We start from the raw sequence: 20,478 nt of genomic DNA, 5'->3' as shown, positions 1-20,478 counted from the left end.
AAGAAACAAGAGCCTTTAAAGTAAAGTCTTTAAAAATGAGTCCTTTACCATTTCTCCATGGAGATAATGAAAAAGATAGAATCCAAAATGTCTTATTAAACTCTCTTAAAATATAGGATTTATAGAAGTTTTAAAACTATCCTGAAGACTCAGGTTTATAATTAATTTGAGGATCTCAATCCAGGTTATATCTTCCACTTCAGGCATTTGGGATCATGCAGGATATGGTCTAGTTGTCACAATGTTGAGGGAGGTTGGCTGGGGTTGGGGGCAGTGTGCTGCTGGCATTTAGTGTCTTGCATCAGGAATGTTAAGTGTCCTGATTTATCTGGGCCACATACCCAGGACAGTTCCATACAATAAAGAACTGCTGAGAATGCCGACAGGGTCTCCAATGAAAAGCAGTTGGTTAGATATCATAAGCATATATTCTGTTATGGCAAATTTTATAGGAAACACAGAGATTTTTATCTGTTGTATAACAATGCATCTTATATCCTATTAGATATAATCATTCTCTTATTTAGGAGCATCTACCTTAAACAAGATTTGCAAAATCTTTAATGCTTATTTTATCATTCTTCACTGTCTAATTCTCCTTGTTCCTGAAATAAGAAAGCTGATAGAAGGTGTACCTTAGTCACATAAATTTGACCCACAATCAACACATATTGTTCAACCTCAAAAATGACCATTTTATGGTTGTTTCTCATATATTCCCTTGCAAGACCAAAGAACTTTCTGTAATTTAAGTTCCCAATCACAGTCCCTATCCTGAAGGCCTTATAAAGAAGGAGATGTCACCACACACTGAAACCAAGACCAACCATTCCAGCTCTGACCATGTTTATACTGCAAGGGTGAGGGAGGCTTCTACTGCAAACACCTAGGCATTGGAAAAAAAAATTTTTTTTAAAAGATTTACTTATTCATTCATTCAGAGAGAGCGAAGAGAGAGGCAGAGACACAGGCAGAGGGAGAAGCAGGCTCCATGCAGGAAGCCCGATGTGGGACTCGATCCCGGGTCTCCAGGATCACACCCCAGGCTGCAGGCGGCGCTAAACCACTGCGCCACCAGGGCTGCCCCATTGGAAAAATTATAACACCTATTTAATGCTTCTCTAAGCTCTCAGGAAGGTAAGGAAAATTAAATCTCAGAGCTAACAACATGAGAAAAATACACATCACACACACATGAAATTGAACACAGAGAGATAAGCAAATATGTTAGCAGGAGCCACTCTAAAGTAAAACATTTTGGAGATTAACCTCAGTATGTGGCCTAAGAAACATACGAAATGGGGTAAGAATCCATGACTCTCACTTTAAAGCTGGGATCCTAGAAGAGGATCCTCTCAGTAAAATGTTGGGCTTGAATGAAAACCTTGTTGGAAAAAAGTAACAAGGAACCTTCTGCCTTCCAGGTGGGAAAAAAGGATTATCATTAATGATATCACTATTACTACTAACAATAATTTCCCTTGCCAATCTACAAACCCTACTCTCAAGGTTTGAGAGTATTCCAAGCCTGGAATTTAAAGTAATATTATTCATGCACTTGGGGGATTAAATCCCATGTGAAAAATTAGTGTGCCAAGTTTGAGAACACTCATTGGTGCAAAACTGTTCTGAAGAAAGATGCTGCTCAGTTCCCCAAGGACTACCACATATTAAGTTAAGTAAACTAAGACAATTCAATAGGGAAAAATCAGTTTTTAAAACAAAATGGATATTCATATGCAAAGAATGAAGTTGGACTCCACCTCATACATATATAAAAATTAATTCAAAATAGGTGGTAGAACTACATGTAAAGTTATAGAGCTAAAACTACAACTCTTAGAAGAAAATATAGTAGTATAACTTTATGACCTTGGTCAGGCAGTGGTTTCTTATATATGGCATTATATAGGACAAAAAGCTAAAATAAACTTAATCAAAACTAAAAATGTTTGTGCTACAAATAATTCCATTAAGAAGTAAAATTCTGCCTCTCTCTCTCTCTGTGACTATCATAAAATAAATAGATAGTTAAAAAAAAAAAAAAAAAAAAAAAAAGAAAGTAAAAATGCTGGGTGCTTGAGTGGCTCAATTGGTTAAGCATCTGCCTCTTGATTTTAGCTCAGGTCATGATCTCAGGGTTGTGAGATCAAGCTCCATTTTGGGCTTTGTGCTGGGTGGTTTGCTTAAGATTTTTTCCCTCTCCTCTGTCCTCCCCCACCCCTCTCCCTTAATTAAAAAGAAAGAAAAAAGAATCAAATCACAAAACTGGGAGAAAATATTTGCAAATTTTATATTTGACAAGGAACTTGTGTCCAGAATACATAAAGAACTCTTACAATTCAATAATAAAAAAGACAAAACAATTAAAAACTAAGCAAAGATTTTGAGTAGTGATTTCTCTAAAGATCTACAAATGTACAACAAACATATGAAAAGATGCTCAATACCACTAATAGGGAAATGCAAATCAAACCCATAATAAGAGGCCACTTCACATCCTTTAGGATGACTATTACCAGAAAAACAAAATAACACATGTTTATGAGGATGTAGAGAAATCAGAACCCTCTTACAATGCTCCAGGAATGTAAAATGGGGCAGCCATGTTGGAAAACAGTATTGACAGTTTCTCAAAATGTTAAAAATAGGGGAAGCCTGGGTGGCTCGGCAGTTTAGCGCCGCCTTTGGCCCAGGGCCTGATCCTGGAGACCCAGGATCAAGTCCCACATCAGGCTCCCTGCATGGAGCCTGCTTCTCCCTCTGCCTGTGTCTCTGCCTCTCTCTGTGTGTCTCTCATGAATAAATAAATTAAAAAAAAATAATTATGTAGGTACAGAGAACTGGAAACTTATGAACCTTGGCATACACTAATGTTCACAGTAGTGTTATTTGTGATATCCTAAAAGCAAAAATAACCCAAATGTCTACAAGTTGATTAATTAAATAATAAAATGTAGAATATACATATCTATGGAATATCATTTGATATAAAAATGAATGAACTACTGATAAATGCTCCAACATGGATTAAGCTTGAAAACATACTATATGAAAAAAGCCAGACACAAAAAATCAAGTATGCTAAGATTCTATTCATATGACACGTCCAGAATAGGCAAATCTGTGAGACAGAAAGTAAATTAGTGGTTGCCAGTGGATGAGGGGAAGAGACTGAGAGACTGCTAATGCAAATGGCACTTCTTTTGGGGGTAATGAAAATGTTCCAAAATAGATTGTGCTGATGGTTGTATAACTCTATAAATATACTAAAAAACACTGAACTTTATACTTACGTGTGTGAATTGTATCATATGTAAATTATATATACAATAAATAAAGTTGTTAAAAAATTTTATTGAGGACCTCAAAGAACTTCTGTTAATGCTGGGTATGTTTATTAATAGTTACCACATTAGAAATTATGAGAGAAATATAAAAATATTAATTTACTTAAATAATCAATAATAAACCTGTTATATATTAACATAAATAATATACATCTTAAAAATATTGTCAAAAAATTTAATAGCTTTGTTTTAATATTTTTGCAATCTCTTTAATGACTGGCTGAATAAAAGGTTTTTACATCTACTTCTGCATTCAATCTGTCAGGATAACACATATCATATAGCTTCTAGGAAACTCCACTATACACTCATTGGAGAATGTGATTGAAAAAGGCAAATAACATGTTACTATTATCTCCTGAAAGGATGTCACATGCTTTGAGAATTGCTAATCTAGTGCTACACAATTTAACATGAATGATTTGAAAACACACTGTGTTGAATGAAAAAATATAGTAAAAAACATAGAGTATGATAACTGTACAAAAATTTTAAAACAGAAAACTCAACAGTATAATGCTTAGTATGCATTCGTATATGGTAAAAGTATTATAAAAATCAAAGGACTGATTGACACAAAATTGAAAGCAGCCATTACCATTGGTAGGAACAGTAATGCAATGTGGGAAGTGATATGATTGGGAAGTGAATGCAGGTTGCTTAGATGGTATATTAATCTGGGTAATGAGAACACATTACTCATTTTTTACAGCACATACCTGTTATGGATATGTTTTTGTATATATTCTTTGGTAGTATGAAATGTTTTATGATTTTTAAAGAGGGGGTAACATTTAAAAATAGAAGGAAACCACCTAGATTAATGGAAAAGATCAAACAAAGTTATCTCATCTCTAGCCCTATTTAACTATGGTTTTGATAGAGGGGGGCTCTCATATTTCTCTTAAGAGAATATATTTCTGCTCCCTTGGTAAAAGCACTGTGTCCCTCTGTCTACACTGTTGGAGAAGAGTGAGCCACTAAGGAAAGTGGAGCACCCATCACTCATCTCTGGAATGGAGGAACTAGGAGCAAGAATGGGGCTCAGTGAGACAGGGAAGTTTCAGGATAAAGAACCCAAATGTTTGTATGATTTGAAAGGAAGAGAGATTATTTCAAGGAGAGGGAATTTCAACTTACCTGTGCCATGGCCTTTAGAACTACCTGAGCTGCTCTGATTTCTTTAGATTCTTCTCTTAGACAAGTGCAGAGTCCTGAAAAAGCAGAGTAGGGGGAAAAAGGGAAAATCTCTCATAAACTGAGCTTGCCTAAGCACTCCTAAGTAGAGGACCTTAAAACAACTGTACTTTCAATGTCTCTGCTCTGTTTCCCTTGCCCTCCTCCTTGTTCCATCCACCCAACACTAATATCAAGAACTATAGAGGCAACAAAACCCAACCTCTCCCGAAACTCTAGGGAAACTAAAAGATGGAGTCAACAAAGATATGCTCCAGCATTCACAAAGAATCCAACCACCTCAGCAGGAGGGATCCTGGCCTGAACAGTTCCCTATCTTGCTGATGCTAATCTATATTTTATATGGGGCCTAGATGGCTCCCACCTATTCCAAGCTGATCTTCCTCTACAGCTGCTACAAGGAGGATCAAAACTCAGACTTGCTCACTTTACTCACAGAGGATGAGGACAGTATCCACAGGTTAGGAGCATTGCAGCACAGTATACCTGTGGAGGACAAACCTTGAGAAAAAGATATCCCTAAACAAAGTCTTCCAGTTTCTCTGGGCTCAACAGGCAAAAACCTCCTGGGTACTTCTTTGAATCTACTTCCTCCTTCCTTTTTTTTTTTTTTTTTTTTTTAAAGATTTTACTTATTTATTTGACAGAGAGAGAAACAGAGAAAGAGAGCACAAGCAGGGGGAGCAGCAGAGGGAGAGGGAGAAGTAGAATCCCCGCTGAGCAGGAAGTCTGATATGAGGTTCGATCCCAGGACCCTGGAATTATGACCTGAGCTGAAGGTAGATGCTTAACCAACTAAGCCACCCAGGTACTACTTCCTCCTTCTAAGTCCAGAAAGGAGCATCACCTACACCAGAGGCTTCATCAAAGACTCAAACCCTGCCTGAACTCACCAGACAGGAGCAAGAAAATCATAGTAAATAGGTATCTTATAAGCATACTTGCATATCCAGAGTATTGAACTGAATGGGAGCTCAATTTCTAGAAGTTTCTTGGGCCAGCACTCCTTATTTTCCATCTAAGCCTTCCCTCCTGTTTTCCTGCAGAACATCACTTCCTTACTGGCTGGTGTTTGTTAAGGCTAGAGTTCTGTGGAAAAGGGCCTATACCTCAAAGTAATGAGAACTCAGGAGTTTTAAGGAGGGTAGCAAGGCTGGTTTTAATCAGAGATGCAAGAAGCTTCCTATGGTTTGTGGGTGGGTGGGTCAGAAGGAAGACTAACTTACTCAATGGCAGTGGTGTCAAGGAAAATGTCCTTTAAGTTATAAAATATGAATTGGGACTTAAAAATCAGAGAATTTTATTAGGCAGGGAAACTACAGGGAAGGATTCTGATCTGTGAAGAACAGTGATAAAAAACAGTAGACCAAAAGTATTTGGTGTATTTGTGGAGCAGAGAGTAAATTGCAATGACTTGAATAGTTTGTGGAAGGGTTTAGACCAATGCTGTCCAATAAATATTTCTGCAACAATGGAAATCTTTGTATCCGTACTGTCAATAATGTAGCTATCAGCCACATGCACTAAGCATTTAAAAAGTGCCTAATATGACTGAGGGACTGAATTTTTTTCCTGAATTTTTAATTAAATTAAATTTAATTGGTTCTAGAATCTAGAGGAAGATAATGCTGGAGATGACATTAAGGATTGGAAAATGAAGGTGAATGAATGAAAATAAAATAACAATGAGGACAAAGACCAGGTCTCGTCATTGCTGTGACTGGCACTTGCCATGGTATCTGGATGAGAAGGGTCCAATGAATACTAACTTCATGTATAAACGTTTGTTTTTCACCCAGTAATGAATGCAAAGCCACTGAAGAATTTACAGAGGGAAGTAATAGGGACAATATGGCCAGATTCTTTTATTGGAGAGGAGTAAAACTGGAGTCAGAGAGATCAATTGACAGGTACTTATACTTCCGTAAGCAAAGAACCTGACCCAGGATAATGAGAGTGGAAATAAAGAGGAAGGGTATAATTTCAAGAGGTAGAGAAGTACAATTAATAGGCTGTGGCATCTGATTAGATATGGAAGCAAAGAAAGAGAAAGGAGTCAAAAATTCTTTGAGATTTATTGAGCTCCTACCTCAACTGGCATGGTTCTAGGTGTGAGGAAGATAATAAATCCAGTCCCTGTCCCAGTGGATCTCACATTCTAATGGAAAGAGACAATAACATATATTGATAAACTGATATTGATATTCCTATTGATATGTCAGCTGGCCAAAGTTCTATGCAGAAAAATTAAGAAGAGCTTCGGGGGAGTGGAGGGTGGTCGGAGAAGGCTTTTCATTGAGAAGTTGATATGAAAGCATAGACTGAATGGAGTGAAAAATTTGGATATCTAAGAGAAGGGCATTCCTAGTATAGGGAACAGCAATTGCAAAGGCCTCAAGGCAGAAGTGGGCTTTCTTTGATTAATAACGAAGGAGACCAGGGTGGCTGGAATGGAGTGAAGAGAAAGAGGCTCAGAAGCTCATTTGGGTAAGAGAGGTAGTGGGAAGCTGGATCACATGGGGCTTGGGCACCACTGTAAGAACTTTGGTTTTTACTTTTTAGTAGGATAAGAAGCCACCAAAATGTTTTAAAACAAGGAATGGCATAATCTTACATTTAAAAGGATCACTCATAGAAAGTGAACTAAGAAGACAAGGGAGGATGCAGGGAGGTGATACTGCAGTAATCTAGGCCAGAGGTGAGGGTGGCTCGCACTAGGGTGGTGATGGGGGAGGTGATGAGAACTGACCAGATTCAATATTCTTTGATGGTAGAGCTGACAAGATTTGCTGATTTTAGGTATAAAAGCAAAGAAAAACAAGAAGAAGCCATGATGACACTAAGCTGTCTGGCTTAACTAGAAGCATGTAGTTGTCATTTTTTAACACAAAGAACTGTAAGCAGGTTTGAATAAATCAATTATGAGTTCTGTTTTAGATTAGTACTTGAGATTACCATTACACATCACACACACACACTTACACACACACACACACAGTGGGCTGTAGCTTTTTAAACTTGCAACAAGGCAATGCTAGCAGAAATTAAAGTAGGTATGTCCTTTGATGAAGTAATTCCCATAGTTCAGACTATCCAAAAAATGTGTGGGGGCTATGTGATGGACACACTGTTGACACTGGAAACAGAGAATTTAGAAGCAGGATTGGTTAAAAACAAACAAAGAAACAAACAAACAAATAAATAAATAAATGCAGGTTTGGTTAAATAAATTACAGTATAAGCACACAATGGAAATACTGTTGCCACAAAATGAACAACGCACATATTTGTTGATGCTAAAATATTAAATAAGATAGCTGATGAAACTGTATGTATAGTGCAATCCTATTTTTATACGAAAAACATACATATGTTCTATACATATACATTCATATGTGTATGCACATAAGACAAACCGAAAGGATTTTCAATTACATTTTCAACATTTGTCGCTAGGTGTATATCTATGGAAAGAATCTTTGTTTTTTCTCTATTTTCAAGTTTCCCCCTAAGCATATGGTTTATAATCATAAATAATAGAATTTATATCTTCTTCATTAGGGGGTGAATTATAAAAGGAAATATGAATGGAGTGATTCATGAGTGATAGTGAGTTCCTTTTGGGAACTTATACACTGAAGGAGTTTGATTTCCTCCATTAGTTCTAGAGCCTTTGAGAGGCTTGTTCTCAAACAATAACTTAAAGCTCCTGACTTCCCACAGAAAAAAAGTGAGCTTTCTCATGAAAATGTTCCATTTTCCTTGGTTTCCTCACTCACCTGTGCACAGACCTCTTGTCAACCCTCAATCCAGGATATCCTCCTTGCTCCAAAAAAGAAATCACACTTAATTTACAGATACAACTTCCTAAACATAGAAAAAGAAATGGGTCTTAGCCAATATGGTAGACATTCATTGAATTACTACTGTTTCACCATTATCCAGTTTTCCTGGATAATAAAAAAATAAGATAAAGGAACTGTACAAAGATTTAATGTGGGACTCTATCTCAGGACTCCAGGATCACGCCCTGGGCTGAAGGCAGCGCTAAACTGCTGAGCCACTCGGACTGCCCAGAAAGAACAAGTTTTTATTTTTTTTATTTTTTAAAAGATTTATTTATTTATTCAGAGAGAGAGAGAGAGAGAGGCAGAGACACAGGCAGAGACAGAAGCAGGCTCCATGCAGGGAGCCGACGTGGGACTCGATCCCGGGTCTCCAGGATCCCACCCCCGGCTGCAGGCAGCGCTAAACCGCTGTGCCACCGGGGCTGCCCAAGAACAAGTTTTTAAAAAGTCAGAGGAAGCTTCAGAAATAACAGAGTCAGAACTGGTTCAATTCCAACTCTATAGACCTAAAAAGGATTTTTCACAAACACGTGATGTGAAACAAAAGGCCCCCCAAAACGCAGATTATAAATTATGGGACATGTTGATCTTGACCTAGCAAAATCACGCTTCTCTAGATTTCTAACATCAAATCTTTGTACAGTTCCTATTTTATTTTTTTAAATTATTTACTTATTTATTCATGAGAGATACAGAGAGAGAGGCAGAGACACAGGCAGAGGGAGAAGCAGGCTCCATGTAGGGAGGTAGAGGCCAGGGGTCCCACATCACACAGGGACTGGGAGAAGTTGCCAGGTCATGAGAACTAGACATACACAGATACTTCCACCTTAATATTAGTAATCTATTCCCAAAAAAAGCCATCATTCTGTGTAAAAACTCTAGCCAGAGCCTTTTTCCCCATTATTTAAAATGTGAAAAATATAACGCATCACATTTTAATACAAAGCCCACAAATAATTTCCTAAAACATAATTAAATACAACAAAATACCTACATATAATAAACTATTGTATTAGGTTGAAAATTTCTTAAAACATCATTTTATCACCAGTTATTAACAACTACTTGTCTTGAGTACCGTGAACACCTGCGTATCCCTTTTGTTAACACACCAATCTATGTACCTGTCAAAATATTTACATGATTGATGTTTTATTAATTGTATTTCTTTTTTTTTTAAGATTTTATTTATTTATTCACGAGAGACATAGAGAGAGGCAGGGACACAGGCAGAGGGAGGAGCAGGCTCCATGCAGGGAGCCCGACCTGGAACTTGATCCCAGGTCTCCAGGGTCACCCCCTGGGCTGAAGACGGCGCTAAACCACTGGGGCTGCCCTATTAATTGTATTTCTGATGTAACTTGAAACTTATCCTATATGTTATATTTTAAATGTTGTGTTGAATTTTATGGATATAAACATACATTTTTCCAGTATAAACATTAACCAAAAATCATTACAATGAGAGAGATATACATTCTTTTTTTTTTTTTTTTTTTTTTTTTTTTTTTTGAGATATACATTCTTAAGCGATATTTAGTATTCTAAGTAAGACAAGAGCAGATAAGGTTAAATAAAAGAAAAATTTCTATAAAACAGTAATTCTAATTACTCACAAATTTAGTAGTAATAGTTAATAACACAAAAATGTTTAAGATATGATTAAACTTAAAAAAGCAGGTTACAAAACAGTTGGGCATCATGTGGTACTATTTGTAAAACATAGTTATATTAATATAGACATTATAGACAAACTAGATGAAAAGTGTTTCGCAAGTTTTTTTTTTTTTTTTTTTTTTTTTTTTTTTTTTTTTTTAAATTTTTTTTTTAATTTTTATTTATTTATGATAGTCACAGAGAGAGAGAGAGAGGCAGAGACACAGGCAGAGGGAGAAGCAGGCTCCATGCACCGGGAGCCCGACATGGGATTCGATCCCGGGTCTCCAGGATCGTGCCCCGGGCCAAAGGCAGGCGCCAAACCGCTGCGCCACCCAGGGATCCCTGTTTCGCAAGTTTTATCCTTAAAGATTACTTTGGTTATCTCTGGGTTGTGATCTTCGATGTTCTTAGTTTTACTTAAGTGCATGTTTTTTTTTCAATAACTGTGTATTAATTTTTAAATTATTATTATTTAAATTTTGTTTAAGTGATCTCTATGCCCAAAATGAGGTTTGAACTTACAAACCTGAAATCAGGGGATCCCTGGGTGGCTCAGTGGTTTAGCGCCTGCCTTTGGCCCAGGGCGCGATCCTGGAGTCCTGGGATCGAGTCCCACGTCGGGCTCCCAGCATGGAGCCTGCCTCTCTCTCTCTCTCTCTATCTCTATCATGAATAAATAAATAAATCTTTAAAAAAAAAAAAACCTGAAATCAAGAGTCATATATTCTCCAAACTGAGCCAGCCAGGCACCCCCAATTTTTTGTTTTAAGATTTTTTTTTTTAATTCATAAGAGACACAGAAAGAGGCAGAGACATAGACAGAGGAAGAAGCAGGCTCCCTGCAAGGAGCCTGATGCAGGACTCAATCCCTGGACCCGGGATCACGCCCTGAGCCAAAGCCAGATGCTCAACCGCTGAGCCACCCAGGCGTCCCCAGGCACCTCAATTTTTAAATTATTTTTAGGTTCTGTTAAATGTTAGCTATTCTCAAATAGTAGATGAAAAATAAAATACTTACTTTAAAAAAAAAATCTTAAAAAAATTAAAAATATAAAAACACAATCTTCCCCCTGAACATGAAATAATAGCTTATGATACTCTAAAAATAGTTGTATTTTCACAGAATGGCTTTTGGTTTTGCTTTGTCAGCTTCCAATAGTTGCAAACTTCTTGATTTGGTAACTATATTCATGTGTGCTGTAGTCCTGCCTGAAAAAGAATGAAAAATCATTAGGGCCATGTTCTATGTATAAGTGGTGCTTCCTTTCAGCTATTCTTGTTAGACGGTCTATTATGTTTCTGCGCTGTTCTCCAAATAGCTACAAGCTCATTTTGCCCTGTTGATCATATTCTGGATTTCTGATGATTAGAATGAAAGCTAATTTACCTCCACAGAGCTCTTATGAGATCAGTTTCACTTAGATATGACATGACAAAAAAAAAAAAAGATATGACATGACATGACAATGACTGCACTGGTCATACAAGTTATCTCCTCCTTATGAATCTTCACAGTATACTATCAGGGTAAATAGTGCTCTTTATCATCTTTTACTTTGAACATTTGTATACTGGTTTTGTTTCACCTATTACATTATTTACACTTTAAAAGTAAATAGGGGGGCACCTGGCTGGCTCAATCGGTTAAGTGTCTGACTCTTGATTTCAGCTCAGGTCATGATGGCAGAGTTGTGACCCTGCTTAAGTCTCTCTTTCTCTTTCTCTCTCTGTCTCTCAAAAAAAAAGGTTGGGCGGCCCGGGGGGGCTCAGTGATTTAGCGCTGCCTTCACAGGGCATGATCCTGGAGACCCGAGATAGTGTCCTGCATCAGGCTCCCTGCATGGAGCCTGCTTCTCCCTCTGCCTGTGTCTCTGCGCCTCTCTCTCTCTCTCTCTCTCTGTGTGTGTGTCTCTCATTAATAAATAAATTAATAAATAAAATAATAAAAATAAATAAAATCTAAAAAAAGGGAAATAGAGACTACAATTTTTATTAAATTTTTTTTCTCCCATATGTAATCTCCACCCCCAACATGGGGCTCGAATTCACAATCCTGAGGTCAAGAATCATATGCTTCACTGACTGGGCCAGCCAAGTGCCCTGAGACTATAAATTTTATTTACTTAATTTTAATTTTAATTTTAATTTTTTTTAAAGATTTGTTTATTTATTTATGATAGACATAGAGAGAGAGGCAGAGACACAGGAGGAGGGAGAAGCAGACTCCATGCCGGGAGCCCGACGTAGGACTCGATCCCGGGACTCCAGGACAGCGCCCTGGGCCAAAGGCAGGTGCTAAACCGCTGAGCCACACAGGGATCCCCTTATTTTTATTTTTTAAAAAGGATTTTATTTATTCATTTGAGAGAGACAGACAGAGAGCATGAGTGGGGGAGGAGCAGAAGGAGAGGGAAAGGGATAAGTGGACTCTCAGCTGAGCTCTGAGCCCAATGCGGGGCTTGATCCCAGGACCCTGAGATCATGACCTGAGCTGAAGTTAGATGCTTAACTGACTGAGCCACTCAGGCACCCCTCAAGACTGTAACTTTTAGGGATGCCTGAGTGGCTCAGCGGTTAAACGTCTGCCTTCAGCCCAGGGTGTGATCCTGGAGTTCCAGGATCAAGTCCCACATTAGGCTCCTGCATGGAGCCTGCTTCTCCCTCTGCCTCTCTCTCTCGGTGTCTCTCATGAATAAATAAATAAAATCTTTTTTTTTTTAAAGACTGTAACTTTTATTTTATTTTAAAGATTTTATTTTTTTATTCATAGACACAGAGAGAGGGGCAGAGACACAGACAGAGGGAGAAGCAGGCTCCACGCAGGGAGCCCGATGTGGGACTGTAACTTTTAAAAAGCATTTTGTTTCCCTGAGCTCTAAATTAGGATTTTGCATCTTTGCAAATTCTTAATAAATGTCTAATGTGCCAATGGAATTCATTATAAAAATATATGAAGTGGTATGCACAAAAATACTTTTGGGAATACCTCATAAATAAATTATAGAAATATAAATATTCTTTTTTTTTAAGATGTTATTTACTTATTCATGAGAGACAGAGAGAGAGACAGAAGCAGAAACACAGGCAGAGGGAGAAGCAGGCTCCATGCAAGGAGCCCAATGTGGGACTCAAACCCGGGAACCCAGGATCACGCCCTGAACCAAAGGCAGGCGCTCAACCGCTGAGCCACTCAGGCATCCCATAAATATTCTTTAGTAGACAATAAGATGAATAAATTAAAATTACATCTTAATAAGATACTATATGGTTACTTTAAAATATAGTAGTACCAGGGTGCCTGGGTGGCTCAGTTGATTAAGTGTCTGACTTTGGCTCAGGTCATGATCTCAGTGTCCTAGGATCTAGCCCCGTGACTGGCTCTGCACTCAGCAGGAAGTCTGCTTGCATCTTCCCACTCCCTTTGGCCCTCCCCACTACCTGTGCTCTCTCCTGGTCTCTCTCTCTCTCTCTCAAATGAATAAATAAAATCTTAAATAAAATACAACAGTACTATTGTCAATGCATTATTAAATGAGGCAGGCAGGTTACAGAATTTATATATAAGTGATACCCCTGTATAAAACCCCAAAGGAAAAAAATATTTGAATATATCCATCAAGATACTAAGACTATCTCTGGATGAAGGAACTTTTAGCAAGTTTCTATTTTTTCATTCAGTTTATATTCTTCATAATAAAAATAATAAAATATTGTTTCCATTTAAGAATAATAATCGTAGGGCAGCCCCGGTGGCACAGTGGTTTAGCGCCGCCTGCAGCCCAGGGTGTGATCCTGGAGACCCGGTCGGGCTCCCTGCATGAAGCCTGCTTCTCCCTCTGCCTGTGTCTCTGTCTCTCTGTGTTTCTCATGAATAAATAAATAAAATCTTTAAGAAAAAAAAAAAAAAAAGGGATCCCTGGGTGGCGCAGCGGTTTGGCGCCTGCCTTTGGCCCAGGGCACGATCCTGGAGACCCAGGATCGAATCCCACGTCGGGCTCCCGGTGCATGGAGCCTGCTTCTCCCTCTGCCTGTGTCTCTGCCTCTCTCTCCCTCTCTCTGTGTGACTATCATAAATAAATAAAAATTAAAAAAAAAAAGAAAAAAAAAAGAATTATAATCATAGTTGTAGTTGGTATTTTATTTTCCTGACAGTAGGAAAATTATAAGCAATTGAGACAATGTCTATGACACGAATGGGGGCAAAAAAGGAAATGAGTGTGACTGAAACCAGTAATACTAAAAGTTCTTTAACAGCCCTTTAAAATGTTGACTCATATTCCCTGGTGCATTGATATGGCCTCATTATCAAAAACATTCTGTGAATGACCAATTTTCAAGAGAATTCAAATTACTAAGACAACATATGCAAAGCTGAAAGCATGGTGTCATATACACAGTGAATTTCTTCTCTGTACAATCACTAAACAGAAGATTTTTGGGTGGGGTCTTTGCAAATTTGAGCACTTTTTATCATTTTGTTTATGACATTCTTTTCATTGTTCTGATTGATACTTTGTAAGCATATTTTTTATTAGTTGGATAACATTTCATCATATGAATGTAATAGGTGATGGAACATTCCTCTTCTGTTTCCTTACTGGTAGATGCAAATTTTGGACATCTCAAAGGGCTATTACCAGGTATCACTGTCTTAGATTTTAGACCTGTGGTTCTAAATTTTCAGAAGTCATGAATCTCTTTGAAAATCTTATGTTATCTTAAACCTTCTTCCTAGAAAAAAATCAAATGAATAAATATCTGTAAAAATTGTGCATAAAATTCCATGGAATCTGCAGAGTCCTGATGTCTAAGGGTGGGGACCAAGACCGTATTTAAAATCCTGCTATAATGACTTACTCACAAACATCAAGTACTACTGACGGTATTTTTAAATTTCTCATAATTTATCAAAAGCACAACAAGGATTCGGCTTGAAGCAAATTTAAGACTACCCAAAACCCAAAATGTCCCAAAATCAAATTAGATCTGGTCACTGCAACAAACTTCTATTTTTTTAAGAGAGAGAGAGAGAGGGAGGGAGCACAAACGTAGGGGTGGGGCAGAGGGAGAGGGAGAGAGAGAATCTTAAACAGGCTGCATGTCCAGCACAGAGCCTAATGTTGAGCTTGATCTCATAACCCTGATGCTTAACTGACTGAGCCACCTAGGCACTTCCACTGCAGCAAACTTCCATCCTAGACTTGTAAATTCAGACTTCTGTGAGGTGGCTGTACCAGATATTAAAATATAATACAAAGTCTCTATATTTGAAACAGTGTGGTAGTGGTGCATAAATAGATGAACAGACCAGTGAAGCAGAAGAGAAGGCCTTAAAATAGCATCAAATATATTTGGAAGTTTAGTATATGATGGAGATGGATGGCATCACAAGTGTTTTTATTTTTATTTTTTTTATTTTTTATTTATTTTTATTTTTTACAAGTGTTTTTAAATAAATGGTGTCGGGAAAACTGGGTACCACTTGCAAAATATAAAATTAAATCCAGGGATCCCTGGGTGGCGCAGCGGTTTGGCACCTGCCTTTGGCCCAGGGCGCGATCCTGGAGACCCGGGATCGAATCCCACATCAGGCTCCCGGTGCAAGGAGCCTGCTTCTCCCTCTGCCTATGTCTCTGCCTCTCTCTCTCTCTCTCTCTCTGTGACTATCATAAATAAATAAAAAATTAAAAAAAAAACAAACAAAAAGAGATTTAAAAAAATAAATAAAATTAAATTAAATCCATACCTCATACCACATACAAAATTAAATTCTAAATGTATCAGAAATCTTAATGGAAAAGATGAGACCATACAGGTATTAGAAAACAACATAGGTAAATTCCTCTTTAATCCTAGGGTTGAGAAAGTCTTTCAAAGTCCAGAACTAATAAAAGAAAATATTGGTAAATTTGACTACATAACATTAAAAAGAACTGGACGGGAAAGAAAAACCCACCATAAATAAAGTCAAAAGACAACTGACATGATCTTACTTGTAGAAAATCCTGGAGATCTCCTCCCCCACACAAATCCGAGTAAACAAATTCAGCAAAGTTGCAGGTTACAAAATCAACTCACAAAAATCAGTTGCATTTCCACACAGTAATAATGAACATTCTGAAATGGAAATTAAGAAAACAATTCCATTTATGGTAGTATCAAAAAGAACAAAATACTAGGACTAAGCCAGGAAAGCAAAAGACTTACACAATGTAAGCTACAAAACAGTGCTGAAACAAAAGACCTAAATAAATAATATGATATCTTGTGCCCAACCCAAGGATTAGAAGACAAACTCCTGTATTGAAGACCTAATATCTAATGTCACTGTATTTTTTTTTTAATTTTTTTTTTAATTTTTATTTATTTATTTATGATAGTCACAGAGAGAGAGAGGCAGAGACACAGGCAGAGGGAGAAGCAGGCTCCATGCACCGGGAGCCCGACGTGGGATTCGATCCCGGGTCTCCAGGATCATGCCCTGGGCCAAAGGCAGGCGCCAAACCACTGCGCCACCCAGGGATCCCTAATGTCACTGTATTTGAAGACAGGACCATTGTATGAGTAATTACGGTTAAATGCAGTTGTAAGGGTGGGGCCCTAATAACAGTACTATTAGTATCCCCAAAAAATGAGACTGATGTTTGCCTTCTCTCTCTCTCTCTCTCTCTTTTCCTGTGAAGATACAGCAAGAATGCAGGCATCTGCAAGCCAGGAAGAGAGATCTAACTAGAAACTGATCGTGCTGACACCCTGATCTCAGACTTCCAGTCTGCATAAATGATATACAGACTGAATGCAATCCTTATTGAAACCCAATGTTTTTGTAGAAACAGAAATATTCATCCTAAAATACACACAGAATAGAAGGAACAGTCTTGGAAAAGAACAGAGCTGGAACATTGAACACTATTAGAACAAAGAAGACTGATTTCAAAACTTATTATAAAGCTACAGTAATCAAAATTTTGTGGTACTGCCATGAAGTCAGATATCTAGACCTATTGGTCTAGATAATATAGGATGGAAACCCTCACATATGTGGTCAAATAATTTTCAACAGGAATAGAAAAGACCACTCAAAGAGGAAAAGGGCACTCTTTTTAACAAATAACACTGGGAAAACTGGATATCCATATGCAAAAGAATGAAGATGAACCCCCTACCTAATACCATATACAAAAATTAACTCAAAACATATCACAAATCCAAATATAAAAACTAAAAGTATAAAACTCTTAGAAGAGGGCAGCCCTGGTGGCGCAGTGGTTTGGTGCCGCCTGCAGCCTGGGGTGGATCCTGGAGACCCGGGATCGAGTCCCATATCGGGTTCCCTGTATGGAGCCTGCTTCTCCCTCTGCCTGTGTCTCCGCCTCCTCGCTCTGTGTGTCAATAAATAAATAAAATCTAAAAAAAAAAAAAAAAAAAACCTCTTAGAAGAAACCATAGGGGAAATTTTTCACAATATTAGATTTAATTAATTGATCTAATAATTTCTTGAATATGACAAAAAGAGAAAGGCAACAAAAAAAATAGATATGTTGTGGACTTTATCAAAATTAAAAAACTTGTGCATCACTACCAACAGAGTAAAGAGACAATCCATGGACCAGGAACAAATATTTGTAAATCATGTATCTAAATAAGAGATTGATACAATATATAGAAAACTTTTACAACTCAGCAACAAAAAAACAACCCAATTAAAAAATGGGCAAAGGACATTTCTCCAAAGATATTCAGATGGCCAACAAGTACCTAAAAAGATCCCCAACATCACTAATCATTAGGGAAATACACATCAAAACCACAATGAGGGGCGCCTAGCTGGCTCAGTTGGCAGAGCATGTAACTCTTGATCTTAGGGTTGTGAGTTTGAGAGCCCCATGTGGGGTGCAGAGATTACTAAAAAAATAAACTTAAAAAAATTCACAATGAGATACCACTTTACACTCATTAGGATAGCTATAATAAACATCTTAAAATATAAATATATATGCATGCATATATATGTATAACATGTATAGGCAAGGATGTAGAGAAATTGGAAACTTCGTGCTTTGCTGTTGGGAATGTAAAATGGTTTAGCATCTGTGGAAAATGGTATAGTGATTCCTCAAAAAATTAAACACAGAATTACTATGTGACCCAGCAATTCCACTTCTGGGTATATACCCCCAAGAAGAGAAAGCAGAACTTGAACAGTTATTTGTTAAATAATGTTCCTACCACTATTATTCACAATAGCCAAAAGGTGGAAGCAACCCAGACATCCAGTGATAGACTGACTAATGATAAATAAAATGTGGTATATATGTACAATGGAATATTTGTTATTCAGTCTTAAAAAGGAAAAGGAAATTCTGACACGTGCTGCAACATGGATGAATCATGAACACATTATGCTAAGGGAAATAAGCCAGTCACAAAAGGACAAATACTGTATGATTCCACTTATATGAGGTATTTAGAATACTCTAATTCATAGAGACAGAAAGCAGAATGGTTTCCAGGGGCTAGAGGGACAGGGAATGGGGAGTTATTGTTTAATGGAAGCAGAGTTTTAGTTTTGGAAGATGAAAAAAGTTTTGGAGATGGATGGTGGTGATGGTCAGTTAAGCATCTGACTCTTGGTTTTGGCTCAGCTGATAATCTCAGGGTCATGATATCAAGCCCTGTCCTGAGTAGGGTTCTGGCTCAGCATGGAGCCGGCTTGGTTTTCTTTCTCCCTCTCCTTCTGCCCCTCCCACCCCACTGCCTGTGTGCTCTCTCTCTTTCTCAAATAAATAAATAAATCTTAAAAAAAAAAAATAAGGCTTTTAGAACAATGGTAACGTTTCCTGTATTCGAAAATAATTAAAATCAAACAGGATATATTTGTGTGTGTAAATCCAAAATAAAATACAAACAGACACAAATGAACCTACCTACATTACAAATGAGTAACATTATCATATAGGAGGATATAGGGCAAATTTTCACTATATGCAGTAGGACAAAAAATAAAAATAACTGTATAAGGTATGGAAGTATAGGTTGGCAATTGTTAAAAATTTATTATTTTTTAATTTTTTAAAATTTAAAATCAATCAATTAAATAGTCTATTATTAGTTTCAGAGGTAGAGTTTAGTGATTCAGCAGTTGCATTTAACACCCAGTGCTCATTACATCAAGTGCCCCCCTTAATGCCTATCACCCAGTTACCTCATTCTCCACCCAGAGGGGAGCCCAATGTGGGACTCCATCTTGGGACCCTGGGATCATGACCTGAGCCAAAGGCAAACACTCAACCACTGAGCCACCCAAGTTCCCTAGGTTAGCAATTCTTAAACTACTTTCTACTTAAGACTGAACAAATAGATAAATAAATACATTGTGGTTAATAAAAGTCAAAAAAAATTTTTAAGGATTTTATTTATTTATTTGAGGGAGAGCATGAGGAGCAGGGAAGGGCAGATGGAGAGGGAGAAGCAGGCTCTCCACTGAGCAGGGAGCCCATTGTAGCCAGATCCCAGGACACTGGGACCATGACCCAAGCCAAGGCAGACGCTTAGCCCACACATGTACCCCAAGAGTCAACTTTTTCATTTTCAGAAAAAAGAGTTACGAAAAAAGGAAGCAGAAAAGGCTGGAATAAACCCCCTAGTGTTAAATTGTAATTAGAGATATCTTATGAAACGGTGTATGTATGTATAGATACATATATATTTCATAGCTGAGAGTACCTAGAAGCAATTCAGTATATCTAATTATGGTTTCTAAATATAATTTTCTTTTGTTTTTTTAAGATTTTATTTATTTATTTGACAGAGAGAGAGCACAAGCACAAGCAAAGGGGAGAGGCAGAGGAAGAAGGGAAAGGGAGAAGGGAGAAGCAGACTCCCTCCCAAGCAGGGAGCCTGACGTGGGATTCCATCCCAGGACCCTGGGATCTGACCAGAGTTGAAGGCATACACTTAACCAACTGAGCCACCCAGGTGCCCCAAAATACCATTTTCTACTAAAAGGAGCCAGTGTTCCTTGGGAAATGTACATGTTCCAGAACTGGGGCTGGGAAAGTGTAAGTAGAAAGAGTTAGGGGTCTTTGGGGAAAACAAAACAAAACAAAACAAAACAAAACAAAACAAAACAAAACAGACAGACATAGCTTTCCTGATATAAGAAAAGTCATTTTAGGCCTCTGGCCATCTTATGAAAGAATGTAAGAACAAACGGCCGCTATCACGCCAGGAGAGAACCTAACATACTATGGACGACAAATCAGCAGTAAAACCCACAGTGCTGATTCAAAAGTGAAGACTGATGTACATTCTTTTTTTTTTTTTTTTCTGATGTACATTCTTGAATTATATTTGCAGGCTCTAAACCCCTTTGAGCACTCAGATACTAGACCAGTTGGAGCCAGACAACTGATGATGCT

General features: G+C 37.7%; 2 protein-coding genes across 15 annotated transcripts in view; one reads left to right on the top strand and one right to left on the bottom strand.

Annotated features, from left to right (window-relative positions):
* ZNF565 (zinc finger protein 565) overlaps positions 1 to 20,478 on the bottom strand; it is a 36,563-nt gene that overhangs the window by 12,746 nt on the left and 3,339 nt on the right. For 3 of the 14 annotated variants that reach the window (XM_038529168.1, XM_038529170.1, XM_038529171.1), the window contains exons 2-5: positions 16,051 to 16,174; positions 11,076 to 11,266; positions 8,327 to 8,414; positions 4,491 to 4,564 (exon numbers count right to left, since the gene is read on the bottom strand). In XM_038529168.1, coding sequence (XP_038385096.1) covers positions 4,491 to 4,499 — 9 coding nt within the window. In that variant the 5' untranslated portion in view covers positions 4,500 to 4,564; positions 8,327 to 8,414; positions 11,076 to 11,266; positions 16,051 to 16,174. Of the gene's footprint in view, positions 1 to 4,490; positions 4,565 to 4,983; positions 5,034 to 6,636; positions 6,706 to 8,326; positions 8,415 to 10,583; positions 10,620 to 11,075; positions 11,267 to 16,050; positions 16,175 to 20,478 lie in introns of those variants that run through there. The other 11 variants (XM_038529174.1, XM_038529176.1, XM_038529173.1 and 8 more) reach the window with 10 other exon arrangements.
* Positions 4,901 to 20,478, top strand: part of ZNF146 (zinc finger protein 146) — a 41,261-nt gene continuing 25,683 nt past the window's right edge. The window contains exon 1 of the mRNA XM_038525561.1: positions 4,901 to 5,007. Coding sequence (XP_038381489.1) covers positions 4,901 to 5,007 — 107 coding nt within the window. The remainder of the gene's footprint in view (positions 5,008 to 20,478) is intronic.

Source organism: Canis lupus, chromosome 1, assembly GCF_011100685.1.
Source record: "Canis lupus familiaris isolate Mischka breed German Shepherd chromosome 1, alternate assembly UU_Cfam_GSD_1.0, whole genome shotgun sequence".
Lineage (NCBI taxonomy): Eukaryota > Metazoa > Chordata > Mammalia > Carnivora > Canidae > Canis > Canis lupus.
The sequence above is the reverse complement of the archived record's forward strand: the minus strand, read 5'-3'. Positions and strand labels throughout refer to the sequence as shown.